At 38.9% G+C, this 17,616-nt stretch overlaps 1 protein-coding gene across 1 annotated transcript; it reads left to right on the plus strand.

Annotated features, from left to right (window-relative positions):
* Positions 1–1,147: 1,147 nt before the first annotated feature.
* LOC113164388 (ribonuclease inhibitor-like) lies at positions 1,148–16,575 on the plus strand. Its single transcript, XM_026363675.1, has 21 exons — positions 1,148–1,251; positions 1,704–1,874; positions 2,716–2,731; positions 3,082–3,178; positions 3,729–3,825; positions 3,923–4,096; positions 5,619–5,792; positions 6,271–6,444; positions 6,544–6,717; positions 7,441–7,617; positions 8,336–8,376; positions 9,856–9,923; positions 10,251–10,306; positions 10,673–10,887; positions 11,697–11,959; positions 12,911–13,027; positions 13,149–13,290; positions 14,339–14,401; positions 14,668–14,703; positions 15,479–15,514; positions 16,209–16,575. Exons 1-21 carry the CDS (start codon positions 1,148–1,150, stop codon positions 16,253–16,255), a joined length of 2,442 nt encoding a protein of 813 aa, XP_026219460.1. The 3' UTR covers positions 16,256–16,575.
* Positions 16,576–17,616: the final 1,041 nt, after the last annotated feature.

Here is a 17,616-nt window from a genome sequence, read left to right on the forward strand (position 1 = left end):
GAGGATCTTCTTGTGTCCTCCCCCCTTTTCTTGCTTCTTCCTGTTGCAGAAGCCGAAGTTTGTCATTGAATATTTGTTGAATTTGCAATAAACCAGACTTCTTTGCCTAGATTTCATATCCTCACCTGTAAGGTAAGCTAAATACATCTATGCATACGTAGTCTATTGTTTTATCTTTTACAATTTAAAAAAATGTCAATCAGATAAAAGTGATCAGGTTGGATCCTTCTTATTTATAGAAGCATACAATCGTCACATCGTCATGGGAGATAATTAGCCAAACTCTCATCACACATGGTTTCACATTATGTAGCCTGTTGCCCACAAAGTTGGAATAAATTTTATTTTTTATATTTATTCATCTATTGTTTGGCACTTCAAGGCATTCGCTGTGTGAACATTTTTTATTCCAACTTTATGGGCAACAGTGTCTTACAGCTGCAAACTAAATGTAGTAAGCTTGGTTTAGTTGGCTGGTCGTTAAGTTGAGTGTAAAGACTCAAACTGACCAAAATGTCCTTTTGGAATTTTTTCCCAGTGGCAACAATTCACACACAAAGAGATCATGTGATTTTCTGTAAATGCAGAGAGGAACAACCACTGTGGTCAGGTGCCCCTGATTAACACACAGCAGTTCAATCACATCTATTAACAGCTAAAGAAAGAAAACAAGACACCAGAAGCAGAAGTGAAAAAGCTCTAGCTTTCTCTGCTTCCTCTCTAACAAACAACCAGTGCGGACGGTCAGGAATTCTAACTTTCTAAAATCTCCCTTCAACTTAACTCAAATCAACTGTAAATCTCATATGTTTGCAACTATTAGTTTGCAGTGGGAACCAGACGATGACCTGGGGGCACTGCCCTACACTGAAACTGTTACTCCTAAATGTGTTTTTATTTCATATTCAGATACTAGCTTCCATCCCCACAAAAACACAATAATAACTTGAATAATACATGAGAAACATCTAGATTTCATGTTGTAGCCATATCACCTGGACCTGTGGTAGGAGTTACAGTACTTGATATGCTGTGGACTGCTGTTGTAAATGAAACTCCTCAGGACATCTGAATGCAACTGTGTCTCCTTTTCTTTGTAAAGATTAATTTGCTAATACAGTTTATCCTGAGCTTTTTTATGTTGCAGATGTCAGAGAAGGTTTTGGATGGATTTGACCTGAAGAAATATGACACACCAGAGGAGGGACAACAGGGGCTAATGTTAGCACTGAAGAACTGCACAACAGCTCGGTCAGTCACTTTTTCATTTGTAAGAATCAGCAGTTTTACCATCAGTGCCTACAAAGTATTTTAGAAACTTAAATATTTCTTTCAATACTTTCAACTCGTTCGTCAACAAGTTTGCTCAAACTACACTAAGGTTATAAACTTGTGCAAAATGAACACAACAACCTAACCAGCTCTCGAACACAAGATGAGAATGAATTTACAAATGTGATCTGTCCACACATTGGTGCTTTCTCACAGCTTTACTCACTTTCTTTCCACTCAATCATGAAGTAGATTTGGTGAGTCTTAAAGTGTTTCACATGTCGTATCATGTGAAACACATAAACTGAATGAATGATGTGAATTTTAAATGCAAATGTTATCTGGAATTGTTTTATGATTGAATTGCATGTTTTTTTTTCATAAAAGAAATCTTTGCTTTCATGTAACAGATTTTCTAATTGTAATTACAGACTTTCTTACTGCGGTTTCTCAGAAATTGACTGTGAAGCCGTGGCACAAACTCTGTCCAGCGCCTCCGTTTTAAGAGAACTGGATCTGAGTGGAAACAACCTGCAAGATTCAGGAGTGAAGCTGCTGTCTGCTGGACTGGAGAGTCCAAACTGTAAACTTGAGGCTCTGAGGTCAGTTAATTTACATGTTATATTGTAGATTTTCCCCCTTAATCTGATTTTAATTTTCCTTAATCTCCTCCCCTGATACTTTCTCAAATGATCTGATTCTTTTGAATGATTGGTACAAAGGGATCATTGTCTGAGTTAAGAGACTTTTTTTTTATTTTTTAAACATTTCGCACTAATTTCAATTTTGACTGTTTTTTGACAATGTTGGGAGAACGAGGTCCAGTCATTTTACAGTGTTGTGCTGTTACAAATGTGAAACTTGTCAGATGAATTCTCACATGGGAAGAAACTTGATTTCACTGAGGTAATTTCTGTGTAGAGCATGCAGGAGAAATAAAGTGACACTCTGGAGACCACACCCCAGCATAACCCTGGCTTTGTGGTTAGAGGCCTGCCTGATAAAATACTGATAAACTTCTGGCTATCTGACACCAACACTGTTGGATGAAGAAGCTTTAGCAGCTGTCAATGCAATGTTGACATAATAAAGTAATTTAAAGAAGTTCTACTAAAGTAGTTTGTTAATTTAACACATATGCATGGATAATATATTCATTTTATCAACATAATTTATTCTTTATTCAGACTGAGCCGTTGCAGTTTGTCAGAGATCAGCTGTGATTCTCTGGTCTCAGCTCTGAAGTCCAACCCCTCCCATCTGACAGAACTGGACCTCAGCAGAAACAACAAGCTGCAGGATTCAGGAGTGAAGCTGCTGTGTGGTTTTCTGGAAAGTTCCGACTGTAGACTGGAGACTCTGAGGTCAGTATTGTGTGTGTTTAGTATTGTGTTTAGATTATTAGTTAACTGTTTCTTCTTCTTCCATCTTTCTTTTTTTCAGAATGAAAAATGTACTGGTACTGCTTTTGGATATCGTGAATTACTTATGAATTTTAATCAGACATTTTAGAAATCATAAAATTTGAAATTAGAGCCATTATAGATACAAATTTTGATTTGAACACACACACACACACCAGATCTCAGTGGGGGAAAAGAATCATGTTGAATATCTACTGATATTAAAGGGGTAATGTGTAATAATGTAAGTGATGGAAATGAAAATTATTGATCTACAGAGGGCTAAATTTAAAGAAACCCAATAACTCAAAGTGGAAAAATGATGCAGTAGGTTTGTCAATTTTGCTGAAATTTCATTGCAGTTAGTTGTGGCCCCACATGCTTGTATCAATGTCTGACAACGCAGAGGCATGCTCCTAATGAGACGACAGATGGCGTTGTAAGGTATCTCACTCAGATCTGGGCCAGTTCATCACTGAGCTCCCAGTCTGAGGTGCAACTTGGTGACTTCACATGGAGTGAAATATAATGTCCCAGAGATTGTTGCGAGAGATTGTTCACCCGTTGTTAATTTCATTAACACCAAAGCAGCTGAACTGATCAACAACCCCCTCTGCTACTTAGCTGAGTAGATCAATATCCCAGAAGTTTAACTGACTTGATACTGTACTCATTATCTTTTGAAAAGCATATAAGTAGATCTAGCTACTGACAAACTATATGAATATAGATGCAATGAAAAGCTCATAGGTAGCAGTAAAAACAACCAGTGGTCAATCTTTCAGTATAGTTGCCAACAGTAACTGCTCATTTTCTGTTAATGATTTGTTTCACATTAAAAGCATTCAGTTTTTTTTTTAATTCTGGTGGCTCTTTCGGGAAGCAGCCTGACGACCTGAGAGTACCTGAGCTTGCTGATAGATGGAATCTAAAACATTTTGTTCTAACATTGCATGTTTTGTTGTTTATTCAGTTTGAGAGAATGCAGTTTGTCAGAGATCAGCTGTGATTCTCTGGTCTCAGCTCTGAAGTCCAACCCCTCCCATCTGACAGAACTGGACCTGAGTGGAAATTACGACCTGAAGGATTCAGGAGTGAAGCTGCTGTGTGGTTTTCTGGAGAGTCCACAATGTAGACTGGAGACTCTGAGGTCAGACACAATTTTAAGGTCTCTACTGAGATTAAGAAACTGTAATGTGAAAGTTGTGGTGGCAGTTTTAAAGTTACATGTTTTCCTCTTTACTCAGAGTAAGTTCCTGCAGTTTGTCAGAAATAAGCTGTGATGCTCTGGCTTCTTCTCTGAAGTCCAACCTTTCCTATTTGAGAGCCCTGGACCTGAGCTACAACAACCTGCAGGATTCAGGAGTGAAGCTGCTGTGTGGTATTTTGGAGAGTCCACAATGTAGACTGGAGACTCTGAGGTCAGACATCACTTGAAGTTGAGTTTAGTAAAATTAATGTGATGCGAAAGTTGCACTGACACATACTGATTTTATACTGATTCATTTTGTGGATCATAATAGTAAAGCTTATTTTCTCCTTCAGTGATTTAGTTTATTGAATGTGACACATTTTAAACCTTAATTTAACAAGAACCTGCACTGGAGAATTCACTGAAACACTGGATTCACATTATTAAACTTTACTTAGTATGTTTCTTGTTCTAATACTTAAAATAATTAGCAAAAGTATGGATTTGTATTAAGAATTTGATTTAATATTATATTTAATTTAAAATGCTGAATCAGCTACTACTGATGATTTTCTGTCCTACTATGTTTTTTTCTTTTTAACTGAACTCCACACCATGAACATGTTGTTTTTTTGCTACCATTTCAAATTTGGTGCCTTTTTTAATGTAAGTTTGCGTACATGGAGCCACTGGTGAAGATGCAAATTATCTAGAAGTTGGGTCATGGCAACTTAGCGTCTTTTTTGTTGGGTTGAAACATTTCACTACTTATAGTCAGCTCCCTCAGTCTGTGGAAAGTTGGTTAGAGACCCTAAATTAAATCCTCCAGGGTGGTTTCACCTTTGACCTGGCTCTTTGAATAGGCTCATCAGGCGGAAGATAGAAAGAGAGAGTCTTTAGAATTTGACGGTCACAGCTCTCATATCTTCCTAACAAGAATTAGGTCATACAGAGTGACCCTCATGGTGGAGGTATTAAATTGGTCTCGTTTTCATTGGGATGGATAAAAGGGCAGAATGATTAATTTATAACTGACTGGAGACACTAATCTTCAGGAACAAGTCAAGTTGCTTTGACTTAACTTTCAGCCAACCTCACACAAAAACCTGAGATTCTTCAACAACGTATCGTGAGAGTTCGACTTACAATTACATTTACATTTAGTCATTTAGCAGATGCTTTTCAAAGCGACTTACCAGTGAGGAACATGGCAAGCAAACAAAATCTAAGTCAAGGAGAAAAAACATCAAAGCAGAGTGCTATCAAAAAAGTGTTTCTGTTTCAAGAGATGTGAGTACAAAAAGCAGGAAAATGTGCAAAGGAAGATGTGGAAGAGTTCTGTTTTCAGCAGTTTTTTAAAGATTGAAAGTGAGGTGGCTGAGCGTGCAGAGTTTGGCAGCTCATTCCACCATCGTGGGATCACTGAGCTGATGAGTTTGTCTTGGTGTCGACTGTGTGGTGCTGGTACCACCAGAGCATCGTTCACTGGTCGAGCGCAGTGGGCAGAAGGGGATGTAGACCTGAATGATTGAACTGAGATAAGATGGAGCTGTGGAGTTGACCACTCTGTAGGCAAGAGACAGAGCTTTGAACTTGATCCTTGCAGCCACAGGAAGCCAATGCAAAGATCTGAAGAGCAGTGTGACATGAGACCTTTTTGGTTGATTGAAAATTAGGCGTGCTGCTACTTTTTGTGTTTGTATTTTTTTTTTTATTATTATTATTAATGGTTTTTATTTTTTATTATTTAGGTTGAGGGACTGCAGTTTGTCAGAGATCAGCTGTGCTTTTCTGGTCTCAGCTCTGAAGTCCAACCCCTCCCATCTGAGAGAACTGGATCTTGGTGTAAACAAGATAAAAGATTCAGGAGTGAAGCTGCTGTGTGGTTTTCTGGAGAGTCCACAATGTAGACTGGAGACTCTGAGGTCAGACACATGTTTTTTTGTTCTGTGCTGAGATTAATATAATGTAAAAGTTCAGGTGACACAAATCTACAGACATACGACTGACTGATTGTACAAAACCACACTAAAGATCTTAATGGCAAAGCCTGTTTTCTTCTTCAGTGGTTTAGTCCATTTACTGTAACAGTGACATGAGCTGCGCATTTAAAACCTTAATATAACAAGAGAATCTGTGCGTAATTCAATTTCTAAACAATGATCTGAGGCTGTTTTGCTGCTAGTTGACCTGTAATACTTCAAAAGTCTTTAGGATACAAATTATCAAACCATCAGCTGGGTGGTTGATTGTTGGACACTGTAGGGTGAGATTCCTAAACTAGACTCTTCCTTTTCTGCATTGAAAAACTGAATCTCACATTTTCTACTAAAATTGTGATAAATATATAGAATACTGATATTTTAAAAGGAGAAACTTGTTACAGGTTTCATTCTTTTTCAGATTGTGTGACTGCTGGCTGTCAAGGATCAGCTGTGATTCTTTGACCTTATCTCTCAAGTCCAGCCCCTCCTGTCTCAGAGACCTGGATCTGAGCAACAACAAGCTGCAGGATTCAGGAGTGAAGCTGCTGTGTGGTTTTCTGGAAAGTCCACAATGTAGACTGAAGAGTCTGAGGTCAGACATTATTTTTATTCAAGAGATGATGCAACATTGTTTTAAATTTTATTTCCCCAACTCTATTGTTTAATGTGACACATTTTATTCTTTATTCAGATTAATGTCCTGCAAGTTGTCAGAGCTCAGCTGTGCTGCTGTGGCCTCAGCTTTAAAGTTTAACCCCTCCTATCTGAGGCAATTGGTACTGAGCTGGAACAACCTTCAGGATTCAGGAGTGAAGCTGCTGTGTGGTTTTCTGGAGAGTCCACAATGTAGACTGGAGACTCTGAGGTCAGAAACCATTTCCTTTAGTTCTGTGTGAAGTAGAAATAATAAATGTATGTACGGATGTAACTCACGGTTCTAAGAAACGCATTGAACGCAGAGAACAGACGAGGTAAGTTTAGAGTGGTGAAAGGAGAAGATGGAGTCCAGGTGTTTCCAGGTGATGCTCCATAAAACAGAAAGAAAACACGGTCAAAGGCAAATGATACCCATCAGGTTAACACAGGGTCCAATGCAAACAGGTACAAAATCCACAGTCCAATATTCACAATCCAAGCAAAGTCGGTAACAGTCCACGATCCCAAACATCCACATGAATGAGGCAAGGATCAGGTAAGGGCAGATCTGAGGTCTGTGGTCTGAGGTCTGTGGACTGTGGTCTGAGGTCTGGAGGTCAGGTTAACAGCTCTAGTACAGATCAGGAGACAAAGGCCAGAGTGGCTTCAGCACAATCTGGCAGAGTAGTGAGGGACCTGCTGCAGACCTGCTTATAATAGTCAGAGCACAGGTGATTATCAGGGAGAGGTCAAAATGAGAAGGGCACAGACAGAGAACAGGTAATTAAACCAAATATGGTCATGCAGGAAGTTGACCTGGAAACCCTGACACCCATCCACTTTTAATCACTTTTAAAACCTGTTGGGTGACAGTGATTGCGGTAAAGTAAATTGACCCAGACGCCAGAGGAACTTTGTCTTATAAAGTTTTGTATTTAATTTCTTTATTCAGATTGAGTCACTGCAGATTGTCAGAGGACAGCTGTGTTTCTCTGATCAAAGCTCTGAAGTCCAACCCCTCCCATCTGAGAGAACTGGACCTTTGTGGAAACTGGAAGCTGCAGGATTCAGGAGTGAAGCAGCTGTCTGAACTTGTAGAGAGTCCAGACTATAAACTGGAGAATCTGTCGTAAGTAAAGGGGTTGTCAATCAATTTTGCTTTCATTAGTATTGTTCTCTACTTATTGAATTCTATTCGAATATGAATATACACTTCGGACAATGACGGCATTATCTGGACATTGTGCAGAGTTGTGTGTTCGTACATCAGCACAGAATGGGAGAAAAGTCCATGTTGTCACTTGGGAAAATTGTCCATTTAATTTTTGGAGGGGTGGTCCCTGGGTAGAGGATTCAGAAGGCACGATGTGACCCAAAAAATCATAAAGAAGTTCACAGAGCTGTTGAAAACTTGGTAGCTGCTTTTCCTAACTCTCCAGTCCTGTTCTTCTTGAACACAACCTGGAGGTGTATTTGGGGTGATGGACCTGTTGAAAAGCAAATAATAAACCCCCTGAGCACAAACCAGATGGAAAGGCATGTCGCTGCAAACTGCCATGATAGCCAAGCTGGTTAAGTGTGCCCTCAATTTTGACTAAGTCACCAACGGTGTCACCAGCAGAATGTCGATTAATTAAAAAGTGATCAGTGATCAGTCCAGTTAATCAGCCACCTAGGTATTAGGCCAACTGTTTTAAATGTCAATGAGAACAAAGCCATACTTTATCAGTTAACTAGTTTCCATATTGTCTAAGCGCCTGCAGGTCACTTCTTTGCTGCTTACAATCCACAAACTGAGATTATTTTCACGCACTGTGTAACTTTAGTTCTTGTGTTTGTTCCTGCAGGATCCGCAACAGAGTGATTTCGGCTTTCAGATTCAAAACATGTGAGTCCTAAAAGTGTCTATTTATCAAATTTCTGTCAATAAAATCTGATCCTAAAACGTTTTAAAAAAAGAACAGAAAACACTCCATCTGATGTAAAGTTAAATCTTCATTGATGCATTTAAAAAGTAGACATGACATGTGTTTTGAAATCAAGAATACAAAAGGAACAGGACTGCTGATCTTTGGTCCTGAGTCTTACTCCTGACCTTTGCATTCAGTCTTAGACTGGGTTATGTGTGCAAATTAGACGGACGTCTTCACATAAGATCTAATAATTTATTACAATTGTCGTCTTATTTACATTGCAGTTTCATTTAAATTGTAAATCAAATATATCAATGATTTATTTGACATAGATATGGGTGTCTGAGATTTAGTTTTAGACATGAATAGAAAAAGTAAGTTTGAATAACTGATCAAACCATCTTTGACAGTTATAACCTTAACAAGTTCTTCCTGTAGCTGTGGATTAGATCTGAACATTATCCAGGAGGACGTCATCTACAGAGAACGGTTTCAGCATCTTTATTGGCTTGAGGTCTAGGATCTGACTGCACTACTCCAGAATACAGATTTTGCATCTCTGCAGTGATTCTGTAGTAGATTCACTTCAGTATTTAATGCCTGAGACACACAGGTGAGGAATGCATTTGTTCCAGTGCCTCCTCCCTCTGTACCTGTGTACCTACTCCTGTTCGTCAGGTGGAGACAAACACAAAGGGTTTGTGGACTAAAAGGTTTATGTCACAAAATAACGCAGGGTGACTCAGAGCTTTCTCTGTTCAGTGCTTCAAATACAACCCCCATTCCCTCGTGCACAGGAATTTCTCCAGAATATTTGGATGATATACGAACTGCACATGATAATATTATCTAATATCTGCAATTGTACCTGACTTCACAACCTGCCCAAACTTGCACTGGGCCTAAGCCAAACTCTGGTGATGCAGGAACTACTCAGTTCCCGCTGCTTTTGGCTTGTTTATTGAAGTTGTCTTCAGTAACTCAAAGCAGATTCAGAAGAGGTTGATAACCTTAAATTCAATGTAATATTACACAGGTGTCACTTACACTACCATTCAAACTTATTGTAACAAGTTAGAATGAAATTTTGAAGAAACATACCTTCATTAGTTTCACCCTCCAAACAACTCCACATGGCTGTTACATTTCCCCCCTTCGTCCCCTTTTAGTTGGTTTTGTTATTGTTTGTTTTCCTCTCGTCTTGTTGGTTCCCCGTGTCCCCTGTTTTTTGACCTGGTTGATTAATAAACCTTTTTTTGTTACCTAGTTTATAACAATAGCAAAATTCCACACGAGTCGGATGCAATCAATAGAAAACTGAGTTTCTTCGAGGAATTTGGAGAGAACTACAGTTTTGAAGTTTGACTTGCTGCTGTCAGACTCTGCTCACAGTCTCTGGCTCTGATCTGATGGAGAGTTACAGTAAACACCTGTCGTGTGTTTCTTTTTATTAGGTGACTCTGATGTCAGACTGCACCCAAACACAAAGGCTAATGAATCTGAGGACAACATACATCTGAAGGTCAGATACAACTATGGTTTCTTGCTATTTCCAGATGTATTTAGGAACTCAACAGGCCAGAGAAGACAAGGACTTAATATCTGCTGGCTTTCTTAAACCAAGATTTACAAGTGTGAAAGTCATCTACCAGTAACTGGAAATGATCTCGATCAATCTGAGTCAGACTGGTGAAGCTGATTGATTGATTCATTATTGAATTAATTTGATTAATGAATTTAAACTTTAACAATGTGATCAATGAGGAATGGACTGTGTACAAATATTTGTTTGATGAATTTAACACAAATTTAAAATTTGTGAAACAACTGACAACTCTCTGAATTTCAGCCTCCAACAAGCTTCACACCTGAACTGCAAAGTGAATCTGCGCACGTCTCATGCAGGTGATTATAGACTAATATAATATTTATTACTGTTTTAATTGCATTCTGTATCTGTCAATCTATTATTTATGGTAAAGTATCCTTTCAAACTGTATAACTGCATAAATGGGTAAATCCATTAAGATCCTCCTAAACTTGTATTTTAACGGACTACACTTATGGCACTCAAACATCCCCACTTCACACAATAGATAATTATATTAAAAATTAAATATTGCCCTTCTCCTATCAATCACAATGAGAAAGTGAAAACATAGGGGTTTTCTCAGCATCAATGTCTAATGTGTCCGATTTAAATAATAATAATGTGTTTCGATAATTCCCGGCAGCTTTTTCCTCCTAACCCTTTCATCCTGTGTCCTTCAGTTTCAGGTGTCCTGGTCGAGGTGTGTTCCAGTGTACTTTGACTGGACTGGTCTTTGTTATGACCCAGGAGGCGAAGCTGCAGTATACGACTGTCCAGTGGGACGAGAGTCTCCTCCAACCAGCTGGGAAGACACCTGCAGGCCCCCTGTTTAATATCCAGTGTTGTGAGGGTGCTGTGTGTCAGCTACACCTCCCACACTGTGAAACAAAGGATGGTAAGAAAATAATTGGTTTTTGAGTGGAGGTTTTCTTAAAATGATAAAGAAATGTAGTCATATTAGTGGCCCTACAGGTTGCAGAGACTATTACATTGACTGTTGCATGCACTCAAGTCATTAGGTTACCAAGAGAAACCAGTTGTCGGTTTTCTCGGGTATTCTTGAAACGCCTCACGAAACCTGGTTCTTGGAAATCCAAGTATCCACGTGGCACATGAGTAACACAACAATTAAGATTAGTTTGTCAGAGGAGGTGACGGTTACAAGGTGGACTTGATTTAAAAATAAGCTAGCTTTATTCTGTGTTGTGATCTCTTCTTTCATCCAGCTGCCAGTAGTAGAGTAGTGAGTGCCTGCAGGCTTTGTTATGCACGTGCACTCTGATGAAAAAAACAATTGAAACCCGATGAGTCCTCTGGGAGGAATCTGCCTGGGGAAATCTGGTTACTGTAATACCCTACCTAGATTACAGTAACCAGATTTCCCATTTACACGACACTTGAATTGAATCACAAAGTAGGACAGCACCGATTATTCTTAAATAATATACTAGTATATGTCTCCCCAAAATGTTTAGGTCTAAGAAAATATTCAGTTGAAATAATTTAGCTATGAAATTCTACGTTTGCTGGTTGTCATTTAAAGAATTGCTTAACATATGCAGGTTTTCTTGGTGAAAGAAAGAGAATAGATGTTTTTGGATGAGTAATACTTCTATGAGTTTAATTCTTCTCACACATATAAAATAAATGAGCAGTAAACATTGCACTAAAGTTGTCAGTATAACCGGGGTCCTGTTTTCACAGCTCTGCTGTCTGAAGAACTGTTGTCTGTCGTGCACATCAGTGAAGATGGAATGAGTTTCCTCGAGCCGCTGGAGATCACAGATACGCATGTGGTTGTTGAAGTCACTCACCTCTCAGCTTATGGCCTCATCTGGAATAATATAAAAAGGCGTTTTACATCAGTTAGCTGCCAGGTTTTGCTTTTTCTCCAACCGCCAATCACAACGGCACACATGCAAAAGCTCAATGTGTTTCTTCTGCCACTCAACATCCCTCTGGAAGAGGTAATGACTGTATTATCAAAATCATTCATAAATATATGCTTTATCACCTATTATGATCCATACAAGGGTAATAGATGTTTTTATGTTAATAGAAAAACTAGACCTAGGTGTAAAATCCACAAAAAGCTGAATGTAATGATGCAAATAAACCAAAACCTAATGCATATTTTATTCAGAACAGAACAAAGAAAACATAACACAGAAAAGTAAGTGGTACAAGAAAGAGCTGGAGGAACACTTATTGGGTTAATTGGTTATTTGGTCAGTACCATAATTGAGTATAAAAAGGGAGAGAGTCAGTCTCCCAGAAGTAAAGATGGTCAGAGGTTAATTAATCTGTGAAAACTGCTTCTACAAAAATAAGAATGTTTCAAATGTTATATTATCTACAGTTTATGATATCCTCAAAAGATCAGAGTATTTGGAGACATCTGTGTGAGACAAAGTTGAAACTCAATTTTGGATGCATTAAAACAGGTATGATTCTGTGATTCAGTTAGTTTAGAAAATTCAAAAGAGGGGATACTACACCATGGTAAATATGGCCTAGTCCCAAATTTCTGGGATTGTAGCTGCCATCACTTTCAAAATGACCTTACGTTTTTCTTTTGTATTTGGATACTTATTAGCTTCCACAAAATGCTCAATTATCAAACACAGAAAGAAAAAAACTAAACTATAACACCAGTAGCTCCAGTTAAATCTTTTTTTTTTCTTGCTAACACTCATCTTGCGTGACTTTTTCTCACCTGAGTATGAGCAGCATATATTGTTATTGATTGCAATGCCATGATTACTTGGGTTATTACCACTGTGTTCCCCCATTGAACCGTTGCAATGGAGATAAGTATAATGAAAAATGCTGATGTGTTAAATTACTGCTGTATGTCCCCTGCTGTATCAGTCAGGTTATACTGAACAAAAATCTAATTACAATTGATGCCTCTTCAGGTGAAAGCACAGCATCAGTGCTCACAGTACATCCTCGTCCCTTCCAAATGTGACTTCAGCAAAGGTCAAACCTACACTTTTCACTGTTCTGAGGCTCAATCCACAATCCAGCCTGAGGTGAGTGTATCAAATATAGTCTGTCTTTCTCCTATATGTTGTCACAATTTATAAAATCCTTTCTACTTTTAGTCTACTTCTCATACTATGATTAACACCTCTACATTTTACTGGATTTTAGAATGAAACGTTTACCCCGTCGTTTGGACCAAATTACCATCCAACATTTCAGATCCGTCTGCCCTCAGACACAGAAGAAGTGACTGTAACAGTCCGACACAAAGGAGAGACCGATGTCTGGAAACGTGTTGTGGATCTAGCTGGTAAAGTCTTTTATCCATCTTTATCATTACTCCACATGACAGCAGAACAGAATGGAGGAGAATAGAAAAGAGTGGCTGTTGATTGGCCATTATATAATTTTGGATTACTTAAGTAACAGAGGCTGCGCAATTGTTTCTATATTAATAGGACAAGATACATGCTACTGCATACTCAGTGTCTAGATTCTTAGTCATTGTGTCTCTGGTGTTTCCAATGAAATCTGAGTTGATGTACTGGTTTGGGTGTACCTGTAGCTTGGCAAATGACTTTCCATGTTGCTGAAAAGCAGGTTATTAGTTGGTAGTTGCACTGTGCTGTCTTTTTGTGAGAGTCTGTAATGAGAACCTATGCTGTGCTTAGTGAACTACTGTCAACCTAAATACAGCAAAGACTGACTATTGAATTGTTGGCAGAAATGTCTAAGCATGATCAATCTAAATAATCTCCTAATTGTTGAACATTTTAATGAACATGTATTGCTATTGCTAATCGTACTCTGCATGTGTCAAAACACATGCAAGAGCATGGACAAAGCTTGACCTGGTATTAACATATGATCTGTCTGTCAGTCAGTGAGACAGTGATTGATCCCATTTCTAACTGGTGCAAAATGCCATTGCACATTTGTTAACTAGAATATGAAAATGTTCTAGTTAACCCCCCGCCCTCCACGACAAACTCCTGTTAAAAGAAAAAAAATTCAACATATCCAGGCTCATGGCAGGTGCCAGCTTCAACAGTTTAGGGTAAGTTGAAAGAGGAGAGAGACCAGAAGAACAGGTGTTGTGGAAATTCTTGAGAGAAATTTGAGTTTCTAGTTTTTAGAAAAATTAAAGAAATCAAAATCCACAGAGCATGAAGAGTAGATTTTGCCAGTGTTCTCTGACCAGGGTTGCCAAAGGTTCTGCTATTATACAGTACTGTTTGCCAGAACAGGATGATTAAAAGACCTTTAAAGAGGGAAACATTTGGTTTACAGATAACACTCACAATCCCTTTTATATTCCTGTGTGGTTCTTGACTTGACTTGTCTTGTTCATCTTTCAGGTTATGATCCAGTAGAGACTTCAAATGCTCAGATTTGGCAGCGATCTGCCTCGACCAGTTCAGGTTTGTGACTTAACTAATAATTTGGTAATGTGATGGACCGATCTGAAGATGGAGTGTTTATAAAAGCTGGACTTTCAGATGTTTTCCTCTGTGTTGAAGCAGCATTTTAACCTACACAGCTACTTTAAATTTTCCTTAGTCTCTGTTTGAGCTGCAGTAGTGCAGGAGGCTGAGGTAGAAAGTAATGATCCCTCTCCTAATATGACAGATAGTAAATCAAGAGCACAGTTTCACTAACACCATGACTTGTCTTCTTCATCTTGCAGGTCAGAGAGGGTGGCGATCTGCCTCGACCAGTTCAGGTGAGTGGTAAGAGGAGAGAGAAAACAAGAACAGGCAACTAAAAACAAAAACAACAACAAGCAGCAGACTAAACACTGGTGAGGTTGTTTAGGGCAGTAACTGTATATTGCAGGCACACAAGGTCAGAGATACCTGCAGAAAGGTACAGAGAGACAGACATAGCCACAACTATATAGCTCTATTGGCTGTCTCTGAAACTTCTGCATAATATACCTATTCCAAACCTGGTTATACTTCAGTTGTTCCTCCTCTTTTGCAATTACTGTTAAACAGGTTTAACAGTAAATGATGAATAAGTCATCACCATAAAGTGAAAGATGCTAAAATCAGCAAACAAGAAGATGGTTGGAAATTTAAGTGACTTTACATTTTCATTAGTCTCTGTTTGACCTGCAGTAGTCCAAGAGGCAGAGGTAGAAAGTAATGATTGATCTCCTCAGGGGGTACAGCAGTTGCCTATAAACCCCAAGGTGAGTGGTTCGATTCCTGGTTCCTCCCGGCTACTTGCTGAGGTGTCCTTGGACAAGACACCGAAACCCCGTAGTAGTGCCGACTTAGTCTGGCAGCTGTCCAAAACGAATTTCCCCAAGGGGATCAATAAAGTATACATCATCATTATCATTGTTATAATTATTATTATTATTATTATTATTATTATTATTATTATTATTATTATTATTATTATTATTATTATTATTATTATTAAATGAGACAGGCCAATAATTTAAGAGCACAGTTTCACTGACACATTGACTTGTCTTCTTCATCTTGCAGGTCAGAGAGGGTGGCGATCTGCCTCGACCAGTTCAGGTGAGTGGTAAGAGGAGAGAGAAAACAAGAACAGGCAACTAAAAACAAAAACAACAACAAGCAGCAGACTAAACACTGGGTAGGCTGTTTAGGGCAGTAACTGTATATTGCAGGCACACAAGGTCAGAGATACCTGCAGAAAGGTACAGAGAGACAGACAGAGCCACAACTATATAGCTCTATTGGCTGTCTCTGAAACTTCTGCATAATATACCTATTCCAAACATGGTTATACTTCAGTTGTTCCTCCTCTTTTGCAATTACTAAACAGGTTTAACAGTAAATGATGAATAATTCATCACCATAAAGTGAAAGATGCTAAAATCAGCAAACAAGAAGATGGTTGGAAATTTAAGTGACTTTACATTTTCATTAGTCTCTGTTTGACCTGCAGTAGTCCAAGAGGCAGAGGTAGAAAGTAATGATTGATCTCCTCAGGGGGTACAGCAGTTGCCTATAAACCCCAAGGTGAGTGGTTCGATTCCTGGTTCCTCCCGGCTACTTGCTGAGGTGTCCTTGGACAAGACACCGAAACCCCGTAGTAGTGCCGACTTAGTCTGGCAGCTGTCCAAAACGAATTTCCCCAAGGGGATCAATAAAGTATACATTATTATTATTATTATTAAATGAGACAGGCCAATAATTTAAGAGCACAGTTTCACTGACACATTGACTTGTCTTCTTCATCTTGCAGGTCAGAGAGGGTGGCGATCTGCCTCGACCAGTTCAGGTGAGTGGTAAGAGGAGAGAGAAAACAAGAACAGGCAACTAAAAACAAAAACAACAACAAGCAGCAGACTAAACACTGGTGAGGTTGTTCAGGGCAGTAACTGTATATTGCAGGCACACAAGGCCAGAAATACCTGCAGAAAGGTACAGAGAGACAGACAGAGCCACAACTATATAGCTCTATTGGCTATCTCTGAAACTTCTGCATAATATACCTATTCCAAACATGGTTATACTTCAGTTGTTCCTCCTCTTTTGCAATTACTACACAGGTTTAACAGTAAATGATGAATAATTCATCACCAGTTTCAGTGACACAATGACTTGTCTTCTTCATCTTGCAGGTCAGAGAGGGTGGCGATCTGCCTCGACCAGTTCAGGTGAGTGGTAAGAGAAGAGAGAAAACAAGAACAGGCAACTAAAAACAAAAACAACAACAAGCAGCAGACTAAACACTGGGTAGGCTGTTTAGGGCAGTAACTGTATATTGCAGGCACACAAGGCCAGAGATACCTGCAGAAAGGTACAGAGAGAAAGCGCCACAACTTAGGTTGATTCAAAGAACATTTTAAAATCTAGAAGAATGAAGGCATGAGAGCAGCTACGATACTGTGAAGGACCCTTAAAGCCCCAGGCCTCTCTTTCTGAGATAGTAGTTATTATACTTACATATATAAAGTATATTTTCATGATAACACTTGGTGGTTGTGCCTGAACATTTGAGATTACTGCAGAAACCTCCTTTATTTAGTTTTGGAAATTTGAACCTCTGCTTTTTTCTGGGTAGTTTTAATTGGAGGGTATCTGATTATCTTGCAGGTTCTGATCCAGTAGAGAAGCTGATGTGCTGTCGGACACAGTTTATCGAAAGAGTTTCAGAACCTGTTGTCTGTAACCTGCTTGATGAACTTCTGGAGCGCCGGGTGATAACAGAAAGGGAAATGGAGGAAATTGCCAGGGAACCAGTCAGAACCAAAAAAGCAGGAGTGTTAATTGATACAGTACGAAGAAAAGGACCAGAAGCCAGCTCAGCTCTGATCGATGCTCTCTGCAAGGTGGATCCATTTCTTTCAGAACACCTAACCTTGGAGCCAACACAGGTGGTACAAGACTGTAACAGAGGCAAAGACATGAATTGGATTTGTGTGTGTTTGTGAACAGTACCTCACTGTGAGTTTAGATTTTCAATGGTAACAGGTGTCTTGTTCTTTAGGGTGTTCTGGAAATCCACTTGGTTTGACAACGACATGCTGTGTTTAACAACTTTATTTTTTGCCCTGACAGCGTACTAACCATAAATAACTGGATATCAAAACAAACATGCTGAAGTATTGGATGGTAATCTGTTAATAACAACTATATTATAGAAGACT

The sequence above is a fragment of the Anabas testudineus genome, chromosome 2, assembly GCF_900324465.2.
Source record: "Anabas testudineus chromosome 2, fAnaTes1.2, whole genome shotgun sequence".
NCBI lineage: Eukaryota > Metazoa > Chordata > Actinopteri > Anabantiformes > Anabantidae > Anabas > Anabas testudineus.